Below are 27,329 nucleotides of genomic sequence, written 5' to 3' on the forward strand. Positions count from 1 at the left end.
TGAGCATTTTCAAGTTAACTTCCTGAGGCAAAGAACTTGGGATTCTTGTGAATCACTATGTTGTATACCTGAAACATTTATAACACTATAAATCAACTATACCTAAATAAAAATAAAAAAAGTATATCAGATTCTGATAAAGAAGACTTAAGCTTGATAAGCTAGAAATTAATCTAGCTTGTCACTGGTTGGATATGGGGGTCAGAAGATCTGGGTTCAAGCCTTGATTCTGCCCCTCATTAGACACATGAAGTTGGCTAAGTCATTATACCTTTCTGGACTTTTTCCCCTTACAGTTCTAAAATATTCTGCTGTGTTGTATGTTGATCCAGCTCTGCCACTAACTAGCTTGGTGACTTTGACAAGTCACTTAACTTACTCTCTGAGTCACAGTTTACTCTCTTGAGAAGTGATGACGATTAATGGTGGGTACAGCAAACCTTGAGTTGGCACTTATAATAAAATACGACTCAGACTGGTGTTTAGAGACAAGAAACATTTTTTGTCACAAGAGAGAAAGAATATCAGCTAACATTTATAGGAAAAAAATTCCCTTATATTCATTAGATATTTCTTAAGTGTTTAAAGGCACTGTGCTTCTGGGTCATTGATACATATCCCAGTCTTCAAGAAGCTTGCATTTTAGGAGTTATAAGGTGATTCAAATATTTATAATAGAAAACAAAATGTAAGTGCAACTCATATTAAAAGTACAAAGTACTATTAATATTCAGAGGAAGATGAATCAGAGTGGCGTTAATAGATCTTGGAAGGACAGGTTGGATTTTAGCAAGCAGGCATTTACAGGAGATTCATTATTAAGGAGACAGACATTCTGGGCTAAAGAAAAGAGCTAAGTAGCCAGAGAAATGGAAGAGAACAAAAATATTGAGAAAAAGAGAGTATTCGGGGAATAGCTTAGAAAGAAGCTTAGAACACAACAATCTGGAAGGCCCTGAATTGCTAGAGACTGGACATCACTTGTAGGCAACGGGGAAACACTTTTCATATTTAAATTATTAAAAAAAAGGATAAAGCTGTATTTTGTGAAGATATATCTGATTGGACTATTTAGCAGAATAAAGATAAGAATGCTGAGAGAAAAAAAATACTAAAAGCAGTTTTGAAGGATTTTAGTTACCCAAAGTATCATAAAATGAAAAACTAGGTCAAAATATCAATAGTGGGAAAATGACAGAAAATGATAATTAAAAAACAGTTAAGGAAACTCACAAGGCTTAGTGACATCCTGTATGCTGGGTGAGGGAGAAGTTAAAACAGACAAGCTTTGAGCTTGCAGTATTAGTAAAATTATCATTAACTGAATATGTAAAGTCAGGAAGGAGTTCACAGGAGGATGTGGGAGAGGAAAGCGCCTTCATTTTTCTTTTCCCTAACCACTTACATCATCATCCTCATTATGAAATTCAAAATTGAAATAGGTTTTAAATCTGAGGTTTATCATCAAGGCTAGTGTAAAAAAGTCTTCCCTCAAACAACTGTAGAAGAGTCTGCTAACCAGTAAGTCTACAGATAGACCCTTCTGTGTGTGCTACATACACCATCACTTTTCTCAGCTTCTAACTTCTTTTCCTAGCACTTCACCATTTACCAAACCCAACAAGTGTCCAAGTCTCACTTGTCAAGGCCTCCACCAGGCCCAAGATCATTCTCAAGAAAAATTTATAGGTACCACTGACTACAATATACAGATATACCTATGCTGACACTCCACAATTTAGTTACTAAGAATATTTCAGTGGAATGTTTTAGAGTTATTAGTGCATCAAACACATTCACGTTGGAAGGCTGGTGAGATGTCAAGAAGGCTTGACAAAAAAAAAAATCAGAGAAGATGTGTCATTTGCAGAGAAAGGCACAGTTCTGAGAGAATTCTACGGGAGAACATGGAGACGCTGAGATGAACGCACTGCCGTCAGAGAACTTACCTGGGCAAACTTGTGAATCTGCTCCACCACTGCAGCAAAGAGAGCATGGACACTTTCATCAATCAGACTTTGCATGTAATGTACTGCCTCTTCGTCAGACAGGTCTAAACGAAATTTATCCTGAACCTGCAAGGTCACAGTCTATTAGCTTTTGAATAAAGAAAAACATAACATTTTGAAGAGACAAGAACAGACAGATACAGATATTATTACAATGACCTATTTTTACAGCAAAGAAATGGTTCATAACCTATAAGGAGTTCTGAATACTATTCTCCTGAATGTGTAACTTTACTTTTTGCTATATGCTCTTTATATCACCCCATCTTGGTTGGTTGTAATTTTTTTTTTTTTTTTCAGAAAAATATTAACAAAGTGAATAGAAAATAATTCTGTTCAGCCCTGCAAATTTAAAAACAGACAAAAAGTAAACTATAAACTAGATCTTCTAAGATGTCCCCTTTCCTATAGGAGTTCCTTATACTTCTGCAAAGAACTACTTCAATATGACCTATAATTTCTAAAGACTGAGGACTTTTTCATTATTTCATATTAAAACATACAGTTGATTCTGAATAGCAATAAGAACTAGAAAGATTAGTAGAGATATATATCAGAATAGTTCCCTAAAACACACAAGCAAATGTTACCAAATGATTGTGTTTTAGAGCTCAGTTGTGCCTGACTCTGCAACCCCATGGACTATAGCCCACCAGGCTCTTCTGTCCATGGAATTCTCTAGGCAAGAATACTGGAGCAGGTTGCCATGCTTGACTACTTCATGCTAACACTGTGCAAAGCACCTTACATGCAGTATTTCATTCTACTCTCTGATGGCTCTGAGGTAGATAATATCTCAATCTCTAAGACACAGAAACTGAGACAGAGAATTTAGGAAGCCAACCCAGGGACCTTTAACTGATGATAAGTGGCTTACGCTTCCAGACGATCTCAGTAACCACTGTACTTACTCCTTTCTCCTCTTATAAATGATCCATATAAACTTCTGAAAAGACAGGCTAGAAGAAAATGGGATTTCCAAGTGGATAAAAAGTGGTCCATGTTTAGCATTTCCTTTTAAGTATGGAGTTGAACTACTACAAAATCAGGAAGAAGAAAAGGCAGACAGTACTACAACCCATCACGGATGCAATGAACATGAACTTGGGCAAACTTCGGGAGATGGTGAGAGACAGGGAGGCCTGGTGTGCTGCAGTCCATGGGGTCACAAAGAGTCGGACACAACTGGGAGACAGAACAACCACCACCACCACCCATGGCCTGCTCAGTGCTCTTTTCCCTTCACTGCACTGCAAGTATACCGCGTGATCCAACAGCCCTGCAGGCTCAGGGGAGAGGAGGTAAAAGAGAGGTAGGTGGAACAAGTGAAACACAATTTGGTGGAGGGAGATCTAAAAGTATACTTTCAATCAACTCTCTCATTTCTGGATCCCAGTTAAAGAATTTATTCCATTGTATTCCTTGATTTCTACCTAGGGAGGTCATGTCTGAGAATTTTAAAAACTATTTTTTAAAGGAAGTCAAAAACACTATAGGGCCGAAGAATCAAAATAAACCTTTAACCCAATTTGCCAAAGCCTGCATACTTATATAAGTGCTTAAATTACAAACAGAAGATATGTATTTAGTATATAAAGAAAATGTTATTCACCAAATATGAAGACATTCTTTTTTTATAAGGAAGATTAACTGCATAAAAATGGTTGATTTGTTATCATACATATTGAGTTGTGTTAGGCTACTTGTTATTCTACCCCTGTCCTTTTACCTCTGTGCCTTCCACCCTTCTACAATTTCTCCTCTGACTCCTGGTTATCTCTATCAGCTCCAAACTCTGTCCTTTTACACCTCATTAGCTAAGGCTGCACTCGAATCAATCTGCAGTGTTCTTTTTTTTTAAAAGAGAAAGACTATAGAACACTTTATTATATTTTTGTAAATTTTGTGCTACACATCTCTTATATTAATACAAATTAAAATAAACTTAGAGACAGTATTTTTTAGATAGCCAGTAGTTGAACATTTATCAACACTTCACAGAGCAGCACCCTTGAACTCTTGGCAAACTGGAAACCCAGATAAGACATATTACTTATCAAGCAAAAGGATGCAAACTTGTAAATCTTAGCCTCTGCACTGTCTTTCAAAAGTAGATAAAATACCCTTTGTTTGAAATATCGTTGAGTATTACCAAAATGCGACATGAAGTAAGTGAATGTTGGAAAAATGGCACCAAAAGACTTGCTCAACACAGAGTTACTACAACCTTCAAAATCTGTAAGGAACGCAGTTATCTATGAAGCACAATAAAATGAGTAGTCAATTTCAAAAAATTAAAAAGAAATGATATATATGTACTAAAATATGCTATGGAAAAAAGGAAAATATTGTTGAACTTTGCTATGATTAAATACTTTGAAGAAATGCCATAAAGATAGCTGGTAACAAAAGTTTAAACAATATAATCAAGATTTTCTAAAAGGAAAAGTTGAAATAAAAGATCTAATAAGAACAAAAACTACATACTGGAAGAAGAAACGAAAAGACTCCATTTGACAACTACCATTAGGACTTTCATAAATGAGTTCTGAACATAAGTGAAGTCAGGCAAGAGTGAGCATATGACAGAGCTAAATGGGTTTAAAATAAACAGCAACAACAGATCCTAAAAATAGCCACACACGCACAGGCACACAAAAGCAACAACATTTGAAATCTGGTGCAGTCATCCATTTTGAAATTTTCGTCAACTACTTATGTTTCTTGATGAATGAGCTTAAGTTGAAAAAAATTACCCACATCAAAACCTAGTGTGATAAGTAGTCCATTTCCTAGTTTGGCCAGGGTGGGCAGTTTTGAAATAGTGCTTCCTAGAAAATAATAAATGAAATCCTAAAAAGAGCATAATTTTCTTAAATGTTAAACAATAAGATTTACATTAAAATCCCTCTCACTGCCAAAGACTCATAAAATTAAGTAAAAGAGAATAGGTTCATTCATGTTTGAAATTATGTAAATATTCTTGTACCTTCTGAATCCATATTGAAATACTAATGCCCAATGTGATGGCATCAGTAAGTGGACCTTTTGAAAGGTACTTAGATTATGAGGGTGGAGCCCTCATGAATGATTAGTGCTCTTATAAAGAGACACCAAAGAGCTTCCCGGCACCTTCCACCCTAAGAAGTACCCTTTGATCCCAAAGGGGCTTTAACTTGACCATTATGGCACTCTGGACTAGTATTTAGAGCTTCCAGAAGCTTAAGAAATAAATTTCTGTTGTTTACAAGCTACCTAGTGTCTGGTATTTTGTTATACTGATATATGCAGCAGCCCAAATGGACCAAGACAATGTTCAACCCACAGCGGTATGTTTCTAATAATGCTGAGTCAATTACATCAGAACTTAGGGCTTTTGGTGAGAAATATTATTTACAACCACCAGAAAAATTCCATCTTACAATTTTAGTAGTTTTATACTTCTGTAAGTTAAAAAGCTATACTATCTTTGAAGCTCATTATTAATAAGCCCTCTGCTATTTAAGATCATTTAATGTTATCTTTGGATAAATAAAATGTGTTATATACACCCCCCTCAATGGCTCTGGTAAAGAATCTGCCTGCTATGTAATAGACCTGGGTTCATTCCCTGGGTTGGGAAGATCCCCTGGAGAAGGGAAAGGCTACCCACCCCAGTATTCTGGCCTGGAGAATTCCAAGGACTCTATAGTCCATGGGGTCACAAAGAGTTGGACATGACTGAGTGACTTTCACTTTCAGTGAATCAGAGACAGAAATTAATTTGAATAAAAAAAAAATCTTCAAATTTATTACTCCTTTCTCCCATCTCTCACTGCATCTCAGGGTAAGATAGTTCTGAATAACTGCTCATCTATATGAAAGCTTTCTTTCATGCTTCTCTTTGCAGGTTAAGTTAAAAGCAGGTCTCTACTCTCCTGACACAGTAAGAAACCCCTGTAACCAAGGGTATGAATGGGAAAGATAAAGAACAACTGTTTTCTTCTATATACTATTATAATATTTTGTTTCTGATTCTTGGCATGCTTGGTCTTGGAGTACCAGGAAGCAGGTATCTTAGTAGGAATATTAAAGAGAAGCTAAACTTTTTAGGACAAAGAGTAAGGGTGGTGATAGTAAGCTTCCTGTCTTGATATAGTGAGCTACTCATGTGACCGTGGGCATAAACAGGGAAGGGGATAAAACTAGCTGCAGAGGGCTTGAGAGGCTCTTGTATTCTAAAATGTGAAAAAGAAATATACACAAGGTCTCTTTCTTAATTTACATTACTTAAGAGTCCAGGGGTCGGGACAAGGGGAAATGGGTTGTTAAAACCCTGATACTTCTTAAGTATGAAAAGTAGACTATGATATCTGAGGGTATATGAAAATTACCTTTTTCACAGTTTTATCTGGTTCAAGAGCAATATCTGGAATGTTTGCATCCACCATCAAGGAAAACAAATTCAAAATAAGATTAGAATACCTAAAGGAGAATGGGAAATAAAAATAAACAACAATATGTTAGAATTTTGCCATTCTTTTCTCATATTAAGAGCACTCCTACAAGTAGTAATACTTAGATTTTTATAATGATTACTATTACTCCTATGGAAAATACAATGTACGCTTATTCACCAGTTGTCTCAATGAAAAGCAAGACTTGAAAATATATCTTATTCTAGGGCCTTGATATAATACCACTTCTAGGTTTCCCAATAGGGAACACACCTTTGGAGTAACCATCTAATAATGACATTTTTTTCATTTTTTAGTAAGTATATTCTTTTCAGAAGGGATCTAAGGGGGAATCCGCTTTATACCATTAACTGCATTTTACTAAGGAATGAAGATCTGTCTTTGCTCAATGAAGACAAGAACCTGCTACCTTAAGACTACCTCAGTGTGTCATGGGTAATGAGTGAAGTGGCAACGTGACTCCATCTGCTATCTTAAGACTACCTTGGTGTGTCATGGGTAATGAGTGAAAGGAAATAGTGTGACTCCATTCATGAGTCATAAGTATCCTCCAGAGACACTAATCCCACCATCTTAGAAAATACAGTGACTGATCTGGTTATAAGCATCCTAAATGGAGGAGAAAATAGCTCATACTCTTCTACACTAAAAATATACAAGATATCTAAATCATTTCACCTTTGGAGTATGTGGACCCCTGTAGGAAGTTTTATCCTCATCAGTGCTCAAACTTTTCATTTTCCTCTAAACAAAGACAAAGTATGTTCCTTTTCCAAATGTTCATTACTAGAGGTGGAGCCGTGTGGGGAAAGGTGTCAGTAAGTGTCCACTGGGCACAGGCCACCTCCTGCTCAGAACACTCTCCTCTTGGACAGTTACGCCCTGAGTGGTAATGCAGCACTGTAGTGATAGAAGGAGGCCCAGATCTGACTTTGGGAATGGATGTGAGTAAAAAATTTGGTTTTAAACAACAAAGGTTTTTAGCTGGTCTTGGTAAAAAGTTTTGGATCTGTTCCCCCTAAACTGAAACCATGGAGTCGCAAAGAGTTGAACACTACTTTGCGACTAAACTATACATATGCTGTGCTTTGCTTAGTCACTCAGTCATGTCCAACTCTTTGCGACCACATTGTCCACCAGGTTCCTCTGTCCATGGGATTCTCCAGGCAAGATTACTGGAGTGGGTTGCCAGTTCCTTCTCCAGGGGATCTTCCTGGCCCAGGATCCGAACCTGGGTCTCCCACATTGCAGGCAGATTCTTTATCATCGGAGCCACCTGGAACCTATGTATATATAGGAACAAAGAAAGAATTTTAGGAACTAAGTCATGGTCAAATATAAGAAAGATTTTTAGGAACAAAGTCATGGTCAACTGTGTCAGAGCTTCAAGGAAGCAAAAGTGGCCACTGGATTTGCTATAGGTAACTGTTTATTTTGATAAAATTAGTTTCAATAGCAGAGCATGACTGGAAGACTTACTGGAGAAGGCTGAGGAAGAAAGGAGGCAAGTAAGTGGAGACAGTGAGAACTTTTAAAAATAGATGTACTGAGGAGAGTGAAGAAATAGGGCAGCAGTACAATGTTAGCAATATCCTGGTCTTCTCCCCACTATTAATGGAAGCCAGTGGCACTCACTTAGCTGTGGCAGTTAAGAGGGATTACAGTTTGGGGCTGTAAAATTCAATGGGGGAAGGAGGAAAGTGAGAATTAAGGTATATTATATACAGTGGTAGGGTAATGAGATTGACATTGAAGACATGGAGGAATGAAAAGAGCTGTAAGGACAGACGGTGTGCTGCTCAGACAGTGAAAAGCACTGGATCAAGATTTTGAAGGGCTAACTTGACTCTTAATGAGAGGGAGTGGCCAAGGCTGGCTTTACATGAGAACCAGGCTCTGTGAGGCCAGGTCACAGCTGGACCATTCATGAAGATGTTGAAGTCACAGCAGCAGGCCTGAAGAAGACAAGAATGAAAGTTTTCAGTGGAGGAGAATGACAGGGAAATAGGCAGTTGATGGTCAGCAGTAGGTAATTTATCTGGCTTCATGGTGTGTATCTATGCTTTTGTTAAGAAGGCCAGGACAGAAAGGTTCAGAAACGGCATTTCGGAGCAGGAAGGAACCAAGACCTTCTTTAAGCTCTGTGGTTTGTAGGAAATGGATACAGCAGAGGGTCCATGGAGAAGGTTGTAAGGACTGCAAGGCACCAGGAACTTCTTTAAGCTCTATGGTTTATAGGAAAGGGATCCAGAAGAGGGTCCACAGAGAAGGCTGTAAGGACTGCACCAACTGCTACGCGTTAGGTGATGAAAACAATGATACTCTTTCAGTGAATCCTTAATAATTCATGCTTTGCTTTGTTGACTATATAGGATTTTTCCCAGTCTTGCCACAGGGGAGTCTCAGGAATCTACCACAGGGTAACTCAAGGAGAGGAATGCAAGGCTCAATTTTGAAAGGGATATTTCAGAGGTTCTCAAACCTGGCTGCCCATTAAATTCACCTGGGAAGTTTCTTTAAAAATACCAATGCTGGGGCCAAAACCCAGGCTGACTGAACCTGATGGGCTGCAACTGTTTTGGTCTCCCCTCCCCAACAAAGATCCCCAGTGATTCTCATGCACAGCTAGGATCTATGTTAAAATGTTTGCCTTTATTATAGCCCAATATGTGTTCCTTTTGTAAAAGGCACATATTAATGTTTCTGGATTATCTGTTGGTATAAATGTAACTAGGCTTCCCAGGTGCTCAGTGGTAAAGAATCTGCCTGCCAGTACAGGAGATGCAAGAGACACGTGTTCAATCCCTGGGTCAGGAAAAACCCCTGGAGTAGGAAATGGCAAGCCACTCCAGTATTCTTGCCTAGAAAATTCCATGGACAGAGAAGCCTAGTGGGCTACAGTCATGGGATTGCAGAGTCGAATAGGACTGAACACACACATATATACATAAATGAAATCACCCATGTTTCTATTATTATGGCAAAGGGAAACAATGTAAATAAATACAAAGTGGAATATTTTCTAAGAAGCTTAAACATCCAATTACTTTGTAGATTATTTGTCACTACATTTCAACTGTATTAATCTTTTACATCTGTTGCCATTAACCTACATTTTCTATTTAAAACAGAACCAGTGACACCGAACAGAAATTAAACATTAGTTATTCAAATCCTATCCAGAAAAACAGATTTAAAGTTACTAAAAATCTTTAAAACCATTATCAAAAGAAAATATAAGGTTAAGGTTAAAAAATGAGAGTGAGAAAAGTGCAAAACCAACTCTAGACAAAGATGTAAGGATGGATGTGATATAAATAAGATTTTGATAAAGAAGTAGGTTAAGCACAGAGTTCAAGGAAACATACTCTTTCTCTTACCCAAGTTTATACCAATCATCAAGTTACTCATTGACTATATAAAGATGCTCTAGATTTTTCAGTAAAAATCTTCAATACTAAGAATAAAAATCATTAACTACATCAAGTGAGGTTTTTATGGCATTTCAGAGGTCTGCTTCCCCTACATTTATCCATTTTGGATGCAGTGAATATCAGAGTAGAATTCTATATAAATATTTCTTTAATAAGTGTACTAGAGTTCCAGGAGGGAAAAAAAAAATGAGGTTAACAATGAAAAGTAGTTTGATCCACAGATTCACTATTTGGTGACTTAAGACATGACAGTGTGAGAACTTTGCTTAATACAGCAAAATGCATTCCTAACTTCATTATTTTTACTGAAAAGTTTAGGCTCTCTTTGTATCACCGGTGTCCAGCATGGTGTTTGGCATAAACATGGATTAAGAGAAGTTTATGTTTTCCTTCAATACTTAATTTTTACAATGTTTGAGCATTACTCCTGCTGCCATAAGAGTACTCAAAAAATAAAATTTCCAATTCATTATTGGTATAAAAATGCATTTTGTTACATGAAAATCACTCCATAAAATGTGTTCTGGCATCTGTATAACTATAACCATTCATAACTTAGTTCAAATGAGACTGCTTAGTTTATGTGGTCCACAATGTATTCAATGATTTCTTATTGATTAGCAATCAACAAAAACCATGAAAAGAACAAGAACAAGGTTGATACCCTAATAATAAATGTGTCAACTGTAAACAAACTTTTGGCTATCTGGCTAATTCTTACGTCCTAAGGGAAATTTTTTACTAACAGAAGCATATTCTAAAATATAACACTAAGAAATAAATGTTGACAAAAATATTAAGGCCCAGCTAATTTTAACAGTGAAATTCCTGAAAATAAAACATTAAAACTATGTTCATGAAGACTTAACATAAAGTGAGGTAGATTAGTCTTCATGATTTTTCTTAGTAGTGAGAAAGTTAACTTTGGCTCTGCACAAACAATCTGCTTCTATTTTCTCATTTTGCTGAATTGCTACTTATCCATTATCAACGACAGTTTATAAAGCTCAATGTTTTCTTTCTGCTTTCAATAACGGAGAGCACCTTTGACATTTCTCTAGTTATCATTTCATATTATCTTGTCTGTCTCCTCACTGAGATCGCCAAACTTTCATCTAGCTATGACTATTTTAAATTAAAAATTCCAGGTATTAAAGTGGAACTTTCATCTCTGAAAGTGCTTCTGCATCATCAGGCACTCATCTTCTCATTATTCTTTCAGCATTTCGAGAAAGTAAAACTGAGCCACTCTACCACCCAAAGGATAATAACGTGGCTGTCTGTAAAATGTACATTAAAATCTGTGACAGCAGTGGAGCCTGAGTTAACGGTGAAGTAGTGAGCCACTGCAAAGATGAAACTCATTAATATAGGGCAGCCATTCACCTGGGACCAGTAGCATCAATATCACCTGGGAACATGGCTTCACTCAAGATATGAAGCAGGAATTTTCATACAAATATTGAAGGATTTTATTCAACATACATATTCTGAGTGTCCATAAACTGAAGTTACAAAGACAGAAAAGACAGTGCCCACATGCATAGGCAACTCATTTCTACTGGTTATATATTCACCTGGAAGAGAATACAGGTGGTCTCCCGAGCTGGGATATTTCCGGTGGACTAAGAATATTCATTTTGCGTTAGTTAGGTTAAAAATGGAGTTTTTAGGGTCAAATGATCCATCATTTTTGACTAATCATCAGAGCCAAGTCCTGAATGTAACAAACATGACTTTTAATTTATCTTTTTCCTGATGATACATGACGTTCTATTGCTGCTGCTGCTAAGTCGCTTCAGTCGTGTCTGACTCTGTGCAACCCCATAGACGGCAGCCCACTAGGCTCCCCCGTCCCTGGGATTCTCCAGGCAAGAATACTGGAGTGGGTAGTCATTTCCTTCTCCAATGCATGAAAGTGAAGAGTGAAAATGAAGTCGTTCAGTCATGCCCGACTCTTAGTGACCCCATGGACTGCAGCCTACCAGGCTCCTCCATCCATGGGATTTTCCAAGCAAGAGTACTAGAGTGGGTTGCCATTGCCTTCTCCACATGATGTTCAGTCCTAAGTAAATTTGGATGAAGGAAGCAGAGATATAGTGGCCTTGGGAAAAAAAGGATAGAGGAAAAAATTAATAGTTTTTTTTTAAAGAAGAATGACTGATGTGGTACTAAAGACAGAGAAAACCATATGCAACACTTATTCAATTATTTAACAAACCTCAGAATGCTCCTCAAGAACAACTAAAACTAAGGCTGATAAAGGTGTTAAAGAATAAAAATTATCTAGCTAATCATTCCAAGTTAGCTAAATGGTTCATTCTCGTGTAATGTCAACCTCCCTGAGATTTGGTGGGATTGAGCAGTCAGATAATTAGTGAGAAAGCAAGAAATTGTCTTTTTCCTTTGAAATCAGACTGCTTATCAAAACAGTCATCAAATATATGTTAACAAATACTGTTGCCTGTGTCATTCTGAAAAAGAATGATGCTAAAAAAATGAATTGTTATTGTTTTAGTCTTTTAAGTCATGTCTAACTCTTCTGCGACCGCATGGACTATAGCTCTCCAGGCTCCTCTATCCATGGGATTTCCCAGGCAAGAATACTTCATTCTCCAGAGGTTCTTCCCAGCCCAGGGACTGAACCCACATCTCCTGCATTGGCAGGTGGATTCTTTACCATGGAACCACCAGGGAATACATTTAAACAAATATTTTTCTTGATTTGTGAAATGAATTTACCAAAATTCTGTACGTCAAGCAAATCAACTTACCTTCGAAGGTGGAGAAAAGCTGTGTAACACTGTTTTCGGAACTCTTGGTACTGTTCGCTCTGTGTGCCTCCCATTCCTTCCACCATTTCTTTATTCAGCTTCATGGGAGGAGGAAGAGGCTTTGGATCTCGACCCAAAATATATCCAAAGTCTATGTGGAAGAGTTTGCCTGGATGTTGATAAGAAACTCATTTGTTTCCAGAATCTTTTATGTATTTCACAATTGGTAAAGCAGTGTCTCTTCATAAAGAATATTAGTTCAAGATGAAGTCCATTAAATTGTTTGATACTGTAACCCCAGACTTAGGAGTAGCCTTCAGAGCATATTTTAGCTCCTTGAAGCCCACATTCCTTCAGATAAAACTATATTTAAAATCCCAGGGTAATATTTTAAAATTAAAAATCTCACTTTTAGATCTCCAGAATCAAAAATGGCTAAAGCTTAGACAACTGTCAAAAGTATTAGTAGAAATTAGTATACTGTAGCAAATTTCTTATGCCAAAGGAGGATCATTTCTTTAAGTATTCTTGAGATAAATGCTTCTCTTTAACTTATCACTATTCTCCCGACCTTCAAAAACATCTCCCAAATTTCAAATTATATTGTTAGCTTTATTTAAACCATTTACAATTAACTGGGTCATTTACTAGCTGCAGACTAGGAAACCAAGCATAGTATTCACCTCTGCCAAGGGCTGAACACACTATAGTGCCCACGAAGAGAAACCCTTGAGCCGTCATCTAAACTCATAGGTCAGATATTTAAGAATGCCACTGATGATTCACTTTGGATAATGATTCACCACTGAATTCATAAACCATCTTTAATTTACAAGTAGGTCTAATTAGGCACATTAAAAAACTAAAAGTAACTCCTCGGATTCTACAATCTAAGTACCACTAAGGCAGGGATTTAGGCCTGTTTTCCCAACCTCAGAATAGTTTCTAGCATATAGTAAGCACTCAATGTTGAATGAAGACACTGATTCATTTAAAAAGCCAACCAAAAATTTCCCTAGTGCAACGTGCCCACTTTTATTTATCCTATATTACATTCTGACCTGTTTTATGTGAAAACCTTTCTTCCATCATGCATTTGGAAAGGTTAGATTTCTTTCCCTCAATGGCACAAGCCAAAAACTCTCCTTGAGATGCATGTATTGAATTTTCACACTTCAGGCATCTCGAAAAGTATTTTAGATAGTGATTCTATCCAGTTAAAATGTTAAGCTTACCCTTCTGTCTATGCCCTTCTCTGAGCACTGTCACTGTTATCTGTGAACTTTATATACACTGTCATTAGATCACTGTTGGAAACAAAGATGGGCACAGAACTGACTCCAGTTGTGGTAACAAACTCTCAGGAAACAGTGATCCCCTGGCAGGCCTCTGAGTCAGGAGTATAAAGACCCTTTAGTAAAACACTTCATATTGCCCTTGATCACGTACATGACCCTGATAAAGTTGCTTACATAATCTTTCTAAGCCTTACCTTCTAGCCTACAAAACAGGTTAATACTGATAATTATCTCCTGGCAGAATGAAAAGAGATAATATAGCTAATACTTAACACAGTACTTGGTACACAGTCATCACTCTAAACTTTAAATACTGAATTCTGTTCAAAAATAAATATCAATATGTTAATTAAATATTAAAGAGATAAGCAATCTTATTTTCTGCAATACTTTCAGGCATCTTTCTTACAAAGAAAAGCTAAATAATAAATTAAACTAAAATATAACATTATTCTAGTTTATCAGTTTAATAGTAAATACTACTACTAATAAACAAATAATAGTTTAATAATACCTTAAACTAAACAATACATTAAACTCTGAAAGTGAGAAAGAACTTCAAAACTGCCAACAAAAGGTAATAAAAAAGTTTTTAGGCATGTTAAATTTAAGTGAAGTTCAAGATAGATACTAGCACTATTTTCCCACAACAGTAAACAAAACTATATTGCATATTATTTGGAATTGACAGAACCTATACTAAATATGGGACATGGAATTCATGTACAAAGAGAAACAATAGCTCAAAAATGAATGCTCATAGTGACAACTAACCAGAGATTTAAACATTATTGTACCATGGCTATAGAAAAAGGAGTAACTGAGCAGGAAGAAGAAATTATCTTCTATTTTCCTAGGTTCTTTGGCTGGTCTAAGACTTGTATTGATATGAGACATATTAAGAGGAGAAAACCAAAGGGGCTTCCCAAGTGGTGCAGTGTAAAGAATTTGCCTGCCAATGCAGGAGACACAAGAGATGTGGGTTCAATCCCTGGGTTAGGAAGTATTTTGTCCTGGGGTACAAAATACTGCTGCAGTATCCTTGCTTGGAAAATATCATGGAGAGAGGAGCCTGGTGGGCTATAGTTCATGGAGTCACAAAGAGTCAGACATCACAGCACATGTGCACACAAACACACATACACATGTACATACATGAAAGAGATCCAGAAAAACCAAGTAACTCCCCAAAATGGATGAAACCTTCACCATAAATACCATCTTCAGCTAAAGACCAAGGAGGGTATTGGGGAAGGGTTGACACAGATGTGAGGAAGGCATGGAAATGGAAAAGCAAATGTTAGGAAAACAAATGTTTGGTAGGCCTTGCAGAGACACGGAGAAGGCAATGGCACCCCACTCCGGTATTCTTGCCTGGAAAATCCCATGGATGGAGGAGCCTGGTGGGCTGCAGTCTATGGGGTCGCTAAGAGTCAGACACAACTGAGCGACTTCACTTTCACTTTTCACTTTCATGCATTGGAGAAGGAAATGGCATCCCACTCCAGTGTTCTTGCTTGGAGAATCCCAGGGACGGGGAAGCCTGGTGGGCTGCCATCTATGGGGTCACACAGAGTCGGACACGACTGAAGTGACTTAGCAGCAGCAGCAGAGACAACAGGACACAGAGTGGACTCTAAATCTCCGAGAGTTTCACCTATCACACCTAACTGTATTCTTTGCAGATATTTCTGCTGAATGGTCTATTCTTGGCATAGGTACTATATCTAAACTTTTCAGGGAGTTAGGGGTAAGGTCAAATGTGCTTCCAGGGGCTTGCATAGACTGTTTTAAGCTTGAAATGCCAGAAACATTTTGGGGTGGCAAATCTGGTTTCCCTGTGCTATCATTAATGTAACTATTGCACTGGAAATCAGTTTTTCCATTTATCAAAATTATCTCATTACTTTTATTTTTTTTAAAGATATACCAGGCTTAAAATACTCTGTTAAAATCAGAGGGCTGGTTAAAGTCTTATAGGGGTGGCACAACTCTCCACTCTAAAATACCTTTTTGGCATAAAGATTATTTTTGAGCTGAAACTCTCAAAAGGAAGAAACTTTGACCTTCCCCAAAGCTGCCTAAAAAAATGTTAGTTAGAGGATCTGTTCCAGGAAGGGACCTATTCACCATAGATTAATCACAGTATGAATTATGTGCCTAGACAGGGAGGTACCTGGTGAAGTTTGCTTGTTAAAAATTCTTCTTTATGTCCCATTCACTGTCTCTGTGTGGCAGCAGCAAATATTTATTTACCAAACATTTGCTTTTCTACCTGCATGTCAATTGTTTTCCTCCCCTTTGAGATCTCAAACCACTATCTCCAACATCCTCTTTTGTCTTTAGCTGAGGATGGAATTTAGGGTGAAGACTTCAGTCATTTTGATGAGTTATTCACATTTTTTCTGGATCTCTCCCATATATACATTAGTAAACTTTAGTTTTTCTTCTGTAACTCTGTCAATAATCCCATGTTATTTTAGTTCTTAAACCAACCAGAAGAAACTAGGAGGGCAGAGAAAAATTTCTTCCTTCCCAAGAGTCTCATAAGAATTTTTTAAATGAGTGTTCCTACTATAGTAAATGAAAAATGGTGAAGGTGAGATGAGAAGGAATTCTAACTAGAAATAGCAAGCTAGCAAGAAGCCTGTAGACAACCAAAAGTGGTTTTGTCTCCCCACCCCAAAAACCAAAGGCAGTTACAGGTTAGCAAAATGTTTTCTTTTTTTTAATTTTTTTATTTTTCTAATTTTATTTTATTTTTAAATTTTACATAATTGTATTAGTTTTGCCAAATATCAAAATGAATCCGCCACAGGTATACACGTGTTCCCCATCCTGAACCCTCCTCCCTCCTCCCTCCCCATACCATCCCTCTGGGTCGTCCCAGTGCACTAGCCCCAAGCATCCAGTATCGTGCATCGAACCAGGTTAGCAAAATGTTTTCTATTAGTCACACTGGTCTGTCTAAATCAGCATGCATTTGGTAAGCTCCTACCTTATCTATTTCTATCAAAACACTTTAGGCTGAGGTGTATACTGAAGTTATTTGTTCACTCATCCTTCTCAACAACACTAAACTTTTAATGAACCATTAAGAGTCTTACAATCAAGAACCTTGTTTCATTCATTTTTACTATAATCCTGAAACCCAGGTAATATCTAGCACACAGGGGCATACAATGTGGCTATTTTGCATTTATTTAACCAGTGACATCTTAATTTCATATTTAGAGCTTAGCCAACTTTTTAAAAAAGGTATTGATAGAAACATTTCTTCTTCAAGAAACCCAAGAGTCCTTATAAAAGTTGTCATGTCTTGTGTCTTCTTTTCTGTGAGGATCTATATTGGACTTAAGGAAGGCAGAGTCTAAATCACCTGGCTGATACCTTACGACTTAATACCATCCTGTGATTTCAGTGTTTTTGACTGAGTTGGTATCAAACAGCAAGACTACTTTAATTGTTGCAGGCTAATACAACAGAGGCAGAGTACCTTGAAAACTATATTACAGCATCCTGAGTAAATGGAGGTTATGAAGCAGTTCTGACAAAATATGATTCTCTGGAGGAGGGAATGGCAAACTGCCCCAGTATACTTGCCATGAGAAACTCATGAACTGTATAAAAGGCCAAAAAAAAAAAAAATGACACCAAAAGATGAGTCTCCCAGGTCGGAAGGTGAGCAGAGGAGAATTACCAATAGTCCTGGAAGGAATGAAGTGGCTGGACCAAAGCGGATATGACACTCAGCTGTGGATGTGTCTGGTGATGAAAGTAAAACCTAATGCTGCCAAGAAGAGTATTGTATAGGAATCAGAAATAGTCCATGAATCAAGGGAAACTGGACATGGTCAAGCAGGAGATGGGAAGAATAAACACTAACATTGTAGGAATCAGCAAACTAAAATGGACGGGAATGGGAGAGTTTAATTCAGATGACCGTATCTACTACTGTGGGCAAGAATCCCATAGAAGAAACAGAGTAGCCCTCTTAGTCAACGAAAAAGTCTGAAATGCAGCACTTGGGTACAGCCTCAAAAATGACAGAATGATCTCTGTTTGTTTCCGAGGCAAGCTATTCGACATCACAGTAATCCATGTCTATGCCTCTACCACTGATGCCGAAGCAGCTGAAGCTGATCAGTTCTATGAAGACTCTGAAGACCTGCTAGAACTAACACCTAAAAAAGATGTTCTATTCATCATTGAGGATTTGAACGCAAAAGCAGGAAGTCAAGAGATACCTGGAGTAACAGGCAAGTTTGGCCTTGGAGCACAAAATGAAGCAGAGCAAAGGATAACTGAATTCTGGCAAGACAATGCACTAGTCATAGCAAATACCCTTTTTCAACAACACAAGAGATGACTTTACACATGGACATCACCACATGGTCAATACTGAAATCAAATTGATTACGTTCTTTGTAGCTGAAAATGATGAAGCTGTATACAGTCAGCAAAAACAAGACTTGGAGATGACTGTGGCTCAGATCATCAGCTTCTCATAGCAAAATTCAGGCTCAAGCTAAAGAAAACTGGGAAAAACACTAGGCCAGCCAGGTATGACTCAAATCAAATCCCATATGAATTTGCAGTAGAGGTAACAGACAGATATAAGGGACTAGTGTGCCTGAAAAACTATGGACAGAGGTCCGTAATACTATACAGGTGGTGGCAAACAAAACCATTCCAAAGAAGAAGAAAAGCAAGAAGGTACAGTCGTTATCTGAGGAGGCTTTACAAACAGCAGAAGAATGAAGAGAAGGGAAAAGCAAGGGAGAGAGGGAAAGGTATATCCAGTCAAATGCAGCTATTTCAATCTAGCTATGCAGAGACAAGAAGGCCTTCTTTAATGAACAGTGCTTAATAACAGAAGAAAAAAACTGAAAGGTCAAAGACTAGAGATCTCTTCAGGAAAACTGGGAACATCGAGGGAGCATTCCACCCAAAGATGGGAACAATAAATGATAAAAATGGCAGAGACCTAACAGACGCTGAAGAGATCAAGAAGAGATGGAAAGAATACACAAAAGAACTGTATAAAAAATATCTTAAAGAACTGGATTACTACAATGGTGTGGTTAGTCACCCAGAGCCAGACATTCTGGAATGTGAAGTTAAGTGGGCCTTAAGAAGTACTGCTGTTTATAAAGCTAGTGAATGCAATGAAATTCCAGCAGAACTATCTAAATCCTTAAAGGATGATGCCATCAAGGTTCTGCATTCATTATGTCAGCAAATCTGGAAAAGACAACAGGAAAAGGTCAATTCTCATCCCAGTTCCCAAGAAGAATGCGCGTGCCATGGGACAACTGCACTCATCTCCCATGCTAGTAAGGTAATGCTTAAAATCTTGCATGCTAGGCTTTAGCATTAGGCAAACCAAGAACTTCCAGATGTCCAAGCTAGGTTTATAAAAGGAAGAGGAACTAGAGATCAAATTGCCAACATTTGCTGGATTATAGAGAAGGCAAGGGAATTTCAGAAAAACATCTATCTCTGTTTAATCAACTAAGCTAAAGCCTTTTACTGTGTGGATCATGACAAACTGTGGGAAGCTCTAAGAGAGATGGGAATACCAGACCATCTTACCGTCTCCTGAGAAACTTGTATGCGGGTCACGAAGGAACAGTTAGAACCCTGTATGGAACACCTGATTGTTTCAAGATCAAGAAAGGAGTAGGACAGGGCTGTCTGCTGTCACTCTGTTTATTTAAACTATATGCTGAGCACATCATGAGAAATGCCGGGCTGGATGAGTTACAAGCTGGGATCAAGATAGTCGGGAGAAACATCAACAACCTCAGATACTCAGATATGCAGATGATATCACTCTAATGGCAGAAAGCAAAGAACTAAAGAGCCTCTTGATGAGGGTGAGAAGCAGAGCAAAACAGCCTCTTAAGATTAAATATTAAAAAAACTAAGATCATGGCATCCAGTCCCATTACTTCATAGCAAATAGAAGGGGAAAAGGTGGAAGTAGTGACAGACTTCCTTTTCTTGGGCTCCAAAATCACTGCAGATGGTGACTGCAGCCATGAAATTAGAAGACGATTGCTTCTTGGCAGGAAAGCGATGACAAACCTAGACAATATGTTGAAAAGCAAAGACATTACTCTGCTGACAAAGGTCCATATACTCAAGGCTACAGTCTTGCCACTGGTCATGTACAATTGTAAGAGCTGGACCATAAACAAGGCAGAACGCCAAACAATTGATGCGTTCATTCTGCGGTGTTGGAGAAGACTCCTGAAAGTCCCTTGAACAGCAAGGAGATCAAACTAGTCAATCTTAAGGGGTATCAACCCTGAATATTTACTAGAAAGACTGATGCTGAAGCCCCAGTATTTTGGCCATCTGATGAGAATGGTTACTCACTGGAAAAGTCCCTGACACTGGGAAAGACTGTGGGCAGAAGAAGAAGAGGGCATCAGAGGATGAGATGGCTGGATGGCATCACCAATGCAATTTGAACATGAACTTGAGATGGTGAGGGACAGGGAGGCCTGGCATGCTGCAGTCCATAGGGTTGCAAAGAGCTAGACATGACTGGGCGACTGAATAACAACAACATGAAGTAGTTCAAGTAAAGTACTATAAGAATATGTGCATGGAATAGGACATTAACAGCATTCTAAACTGGAACTCATACTATATTATGGGTATCTTCACACTAGCAAGTGATAATTTAGTTTCAGTATTCCTGTCTGTCACATTAATACTGCTGGATTACATTTTGCTAGTAAGGCAATGGCACCCCACTCCAGTACTTTTGCCTGGAAAATCCCATGGATGGAGGAGCCTGCTAGCCTGTAGTCCATGGGGTCGCTAACAGTCAGACACAACTGAGCGACTTCACTTTCACTTTTCACTTTCATGCACTGGAGAAGGCAATGGCAACCCACTCCAGCGTTCTTGCCTGGAGAATCCCAGGGACGGGGGAGCCTGGTGGGCTGCCATCTATGGGGTCACACAGAGTCGGACACGACTGAAGCGACTTAGCAGCAGCAGCAGCAGTTTGTAACATTATTTAACCTATAAATGTTTTTATTTTATAGTTATGTATTAATATGAGTAGATGCATAATAAGTTAATATCAGACTTTATGTTGTACGTATTTAAGATTTTAAACTGTAACATGTCAACACAGGGGGTTTCATTTTTTAAAAATAGTTTTATGTATTACTTATGATTGAAAAACACCTTTTCAGAATTTCAAAATGGGCTTCAGGGGGTTTCTAAACACAGTGAACTTAATACTTTCAGAAGTTCATAGACCAACAATTTCCCAAGGGAAGTCCATGATTCCAAAAAGATGAGAAATTGGTTTGGAAATAAATAATTTGAAAAGTTGATACTCACTGGGAATACAACATCTCCTAATCTCTTAATGCTCAAGGGAGTACAGTATCATTGGTTTTCCCATGATTTGGTGAAAAGTTTATGATCAAAATTTCTGTTAAAGGTTTCACTGCTTTCAACTAAACATGTATCCTCTGTTCAACTAAGCTAAGATCTTCATTTTCTGCTTTATTCTTATCCTGGAATTACCACTTATTATATAGTTTGTTAGACAAATCCCATTCTACCCTTCACAAGGTAAACAAATGAGAAGCTTATAATATCATAGATACAGATAATCCTTTCTTAGTTTTATTTAATCATTTAAATAATGTCTTGTTATCGATATAATTCTGACTGAAACTCACCACTTGAGTAGAGAGTCTATCTTAAGAACCTCTGATTCAAAACTGCTTCCCTTAATAAATCATGTATCAAATGGTATCAACCATCACATGGAGTTTATTTAATGGGCTCAATGCTTTTAATAGGAAACTTAGTCCCACTTTTCTTCATTTCGTAACAGGCGTTACTGGAATTCCAATGTCAGCTTGCATCACTGCATGCAAATGAAGAGTATAATTCTATCCTTCTTGTAAGAAAATTCTCAAAGAAGAAGATTAATAATTATAAGGCATAAAAACGCAATATCTAACTATGAAGCTATTACTATACACTGCAAGTTCAAAGAGGAATGTATTTTGAAAAGAGCCTATCAATATTTTAAGAAAATTCATCTTCATACAAAAAAGAATGGCTTTTTAAAGTTAATATCTGTAAATTAAAATTTCAGGAGATTTTAAAATGTACTCCATGAAATTTCAGAAAATATTTAAAAAATTCAGGGAGTGTGTCTTATTCAAATCTATGATGTTAAATAGTCAAGGGACAAAGTATATATAAAACAAAATTAATGTTCACTGTAACTACCTTATTTTGTCCCTGACTGGAAGTATAAAGAGAAACAGATCAGATCAGTCACTCAGTCGTGTCCGACTCTTTGCGACCCCGTGAATTGCAACACGCCAGGCCTCCCTGTCCATCACCAACTCCCGGAGTTCACTGAGACTTACATCCATCGAGTCAGTGATGCCATCCAGCCATCTCATCCTCTGTTGTCCCCTTCTACTCCTGCCCCCAATCCTTCCCAGCATCAGAGTCTTTTCCAATGAGTCAACTCTTCGCATGAGGTGGCCAAAGTACTGGAGTTTCAGCTTTAGCATCATTCCTTCCAAAGAAATCCCAGGGCTGATCTCCTTCAGAATGGGGACTGGTTGGATCTCCTTGCAGTCCAAGGGACTCTCAAGAGTCTTCTCCAACACCACAGTTCAAAAGCATCAATTCTTCGGTGCTCAGCCTTCTTCACAGTCCAATTTTCACATCCATATATGACCACAGGAAAAACCATAGCCTTGACTAGACGGAACTTTGTTGGCAAAGTAATGTCTCTGCTTTTGAATATGCTACCTAGGTTGGTCATAACTTTCCTTCCAAGGAGTAAGCGTCTTTTAATTTCATGGCTGCAGTCACCATCTGCAGTGATTTTGGGGCCCAGAAAAATAAAGTCTGACACTGCTTCCACTGTTTCCCCATCTATTTCCCATGAAGTGATGGGACTGGATGCCATGATCTTCGTTTTCTGAATGTTGAACTTTAAGCCAACTTTTTCACTCTCCACTTTCACTTTCATCAAGAGGCTTTTGAGTTCCTCTTCACTTTCTGCCATAAGGGTGGTGTGATCTGCATATCTGAGGTTATTGGTATTTCTCCCGGCAATCTTGATTCCAGCTTGTGCTTCTTCCAGTCCAGCGTTTCTCATCACGTACTCTGCATATAAGTTAAATAAGCAGCGTGACAATATACAGCCTTGACGAATTCCTTTTCCTATTTGGAACCAGTCTGTTGTTCCATGTCAGTTCTAACTGTTGCTTCCTGACTTGCATACAAATTTCTCAAGAGGCAGATTAGGTGGTCTGGTATTCCCATCTCTTGAAGAATTTTCCACAGTTTATTGTGATCCACACAGTCAAAGGCTTTGGCATAGTCAATAAAGCAGAAATAGATGCTTTTCTAGAACTCTCTTGCTTTTTCCATGATCTAGTGGATGTTGGCAATTTGATCCTCTGCCTTTTCTAAAACCAGCTTGAACATCAGGAAGTTCACGGTTCACATATGGCTGAAGCCTGTCATGGAGAATTTTGAGCATTACTTTACTAGTGTGTGAGATGAGTGCAATTGTGCAGTAGTTTGAGCATTCTTTGGCATTGCCTTTCTTTGGGACTGGAATGAAAACTGACCTTTTCCAGTCCTGTGGCCACTGCTGAGTTTTCCAAATTTGATGACATATTGAGTGCAGCACTTTCACAGCATCCTCTTTCAGGATTTGGAATAGCTCAACTGGATTCCATCACCTCCACTAGCTTTGTTCATAGCGATGCTTTCTAAGGCCCACTTGACTTCACATTCCAGGATGTCTGGCTCTAGGTCAGTGATCACACCATCGTGATTATCTGGGTCGTGAAGATCTTTTTTGTACAGTTCTTCTGCGTATTCTTGCCATCTCTTCTTAATATCTTCTGCTTCTGTTAGGTCCATACCATTTCTGTCCTTTATCGAGCCCATCTTTGCATGAAATGTTCCTTTGGTATCTCTCATTTTCTTGAAGAGATCCCTAGTCTTTCCCATTCTGTTGTTTTCCTCTATTTTTTTGCATTGATCGCTGAAGAAGGCTTTCTTATCTCTTCTTGCTAATAAGAGGTGTTAATTAAATTTTCCTGTTATTTGCATTTCTAATTCTTTGCGACCACATGGATTGAGGCCCGCCAGGCTTCTCTGACCATGGAAATCTCCAGGCAAGAATGCTGGAGTGGATTGCCATTTCCTTCTCCAGGGGATCTTCCTGACATAGGGATCGAACCTGGGTCTACTGCACTGCAGGCAGATTCTTTACCATCTGAGCCACCAGGGAAGTCTATTTGCATTAGAGACATGGAAATATTTTTATAATTGTAGGTGAAGACAATTTTTTGGATTAAAGAGAATATATACTGCTGAAATTAATAGTATATAGTGTAGAGTTATTCTTAATTTTCCTTTTGAATATTTAATAATTAACTGGAACCAATCTCAAAACTGTACTTATTGTTTTTTATACCTCTACTTATTCTTTCTCCTTGAATCTTTCATGTTCTTTGTAACACCCCACTTCATCAATGGACAGATCATCCAAACAGAAAATCAGTAAGGTTAGAGCCTTAAATGAAACATTAGACCAGACCTACTTAACTGATATTTAAAGAGGATTCCATCCAACAGCATAATATACATTCTTCTCAAGTGCACATGGAACATTGTCCAGGATTGACCACGGTCTGGGCAACAAGGTAAGCCTTGGTAAAATTAAGAAAACTGAAATCTTAACACCTTTTCCAATCACAATGCTATGAGATTAGAAATAAACTACAAGAAAAATAGTGAAGAAATCAAAGAGGAAATCAAATACCTTGAAACAAATGAAAATGAAAAGCACATCAATTAAAAACCTATAGAATACAACAAAAGCAATTCTAAGGGGGATGTTTACAATGATACAATCATCCCTCAGGAAATAGGAAATATCTCAAATAAGCAACCTAACCTTACACCTAAAGCAACCAGAGAAAGAATAATAAACAGAATCAAAGTTAGCAGAAGGAAAGAAATCATAAAGATCAGAGTAGAAGTAAATGAAACAGAGACCAAAAATAAAAAAATTCAAAGATCAATGAAACTAAAATCTGGTTCTTTGAAAAGATAAACAAAATTGATAAACCTTTAGCCAAAGGATCATAAGAGACTCTTACAAGAAACTGTAAGAGCAACAAGTATGCAACAACATGTATGCCAAGTGGACAACCTAGGAAAAATGGACAAATTTTTAGAAAGGTACATTCTCCCAAGACTGAACCAGGAAGAAACAGAAAATATGAAGAGACCAATCACTGCACTGAAATTGAAACTGTGATTTAAAAACTCCCAAAAAACAAAAGTCCAAGACCTGATGACTTCACAGGCAAATTCCAATAAGAGCTAACAATAATCCTCCCGAAACTGTTCCAAAAAATTGCAGAGGAAAGAAAACTATCAAACTCATTCTGTGAGTCCATATCACCTTGACACAAAAACCAAAGATATCACAAAAAAAGGAAAATGACGGGGCAAAATCACTGATGAACACAGGTGCATAAATCCTCAACAAAATACTAGGAATCTGAATCCAACAATACATTAAAAGAATCATACACCATGAACAGTGGGATTTAACCCAAGGAGTCAAGGATTTTTCACTATCCTCAAATCAGTGTGATAAGCCACATCAAAAAATTGAAGGAAAAAAACACATGATCATTTCAAAAGATGCAGGAAAAGGTTTTGACAAAACTCAGCAACTATTTATGATAAAAGTTCTCCAGAAACTGAGCACGGAGTGTACATACCTCAACATAATAAAGGCCATATAAAACAAATCTACAGCTAACATCAGACTCAACAGCAAAAAGCTAAAAACATTTCCTCTAAGATCAGGACCAAGACAGGGATATCTATTTCACCACTTTTATTCAACATAATTTTGGATATCCTAGCCACAGCAATCAGAGAAGAACAAGAAATAAAAGGAATCTAAATTGGAAAAGAAAAATAGTCACTGTTTGCAGATGCCGTGATATTATACACAGAAAATCCGAAAGATGCTACCAAAAGCTACTAGACCTCACCGATGAATTTAGTGAAGTTGCAGGATCAAAATTAGAGCACAGAAATATGCTGCATTTCTATATACTAACAACGAAAGATTAGAAAGAAATTAAAGAAACAATCACATTTAGTATTGCCTCAAAAAGTAAAAAATACCTAGGAATAACCCTACCCAATGAGACAAAACACCTGTACTCTGAAAACTGTAAGATAATGATGAAAGAAACTGAAGATGACACAAACAGATGGAAAGGTATAGGATGTTCTTGGATAGAAGAATCAATATTGTCAAAATGACTATATTACACAAGGCAATCTACAGTGGCATTTTTCATAAAACTAGAAAAAAAATTTAAATTTGTATGGAGACACAAAAGACTCTGAAGAGCCAAAGCAACTTTAAGAAAGAAAAATGAAGTTGGAGGAATCAGGCTTCCTGGTTTCAGACTATACTGCAAAGCTACAGTCATCAAAACAGTATGAATCTGGCACAAAAACAGAAATATAGATCAATGAACAGGATAGAAAGCCCAGAAATAAACCCACACATCTGTAGGCAACTTATCTTTGACAAAGGAGGAAGAATATACAATGGAGAAAAGACAGTCTCTTCAATAAATTGGAAAAACTGGACAGCTATGTGTAAAAAAAAAAAAATGAAATTAGAACATTCTTTAACAACATACACAAAATTAACTCAAAATGGATTAAAAACCTAAATTGAAGACCAGACAGTATAAAGCTCATAGAAGAAAACATAGGCAAAACACTCTTTGACATAAATCACAGTAATAGAAATCTAATTAAGCTGAAAAGCTTTTGTACAGCAAAAGAAATCAGAGAAGACAAGAAGATAACCCACAGAATGGGAGAAAATTGCTGCAAATAATGGAATCAATAATTGATTAGTCTCCAAAATTTACAAACAGCTCATGGGGCTTTAACATCTTAAAAATAACCCAATCAAAAATGGGCCAAAGACCTAAATAGACATTTCTCCAAAGAAGACATATAGATGCCAAGAGGCATACGAAAATTTATTCAACACTGCTGTTTAATAGAGAAATAAAAATAAAAACTACAATGAGATATTGCCTCACACCAGTCAAAAGGGCCATCATCAAAATCCAGACAATAAATGCTGGAGAGGGTGTAGAGAGAAGGGAATCCCTCTACACTGTTGGTAGGAATGTAAACTGGTACAGCCACTATAGAGAACAGTGTGAAGTTTTCTTAAAAAAAAAAACAAAAAAACAAAAAATAGAGCTACATGTGA

At 37.5% G+C, this 27,329-nt stretch overlaps 1 protein-coding gene across 2 annotated transcripts in view; it reads right to left on the reverse strand.

Annotated features, from left to right (window-relative positions):
- Positions 1-27,329, reverse strand: part of PIK3C3 (phosphatidylinositol 3-kinase catalytic subunit type 3) — a 165,776-nt gene that overhangs the window by 4,470 nt on the left and 133,977 nt on the right. For both annotated transcript variants that reach the window (XM_027526401.1, XM_027526400.1), the window contains 3 exons: positions 12,675-12,843; positions 6,383-6,473; positions 1,950-2,075 (listed from right to left, as the gene is read on the reverse strand). In XM_027526401.1, coding sequence (XP_027382202.1) covers positions 1,950-2,075; positions 6,383-6,473; positions 12,675-12,843 — 386 coding nt within the window. The remainder of the gene's footprint in view (positions 1-1,949; positions 2,076-6,382; positions 6,474-12,674; positions 12,844-27,329) is intronic.

Source organism: Bos indicus x Bos taurus, chromosome 24, assembly GCF_003369695.1.
Source record: "Bos indicus x Bos taurus breed Angus x Brahman F1 hybrid chromosome 24, Bos_hybrid_MaternalHap_v2.0, whole genome shotgun sequence".
NCBI lineage: Eukaryota > Metazoa > Chordata > Mammalia > Artiodactyla > Bovidae > Bos > Bos indicus x Bos taurus.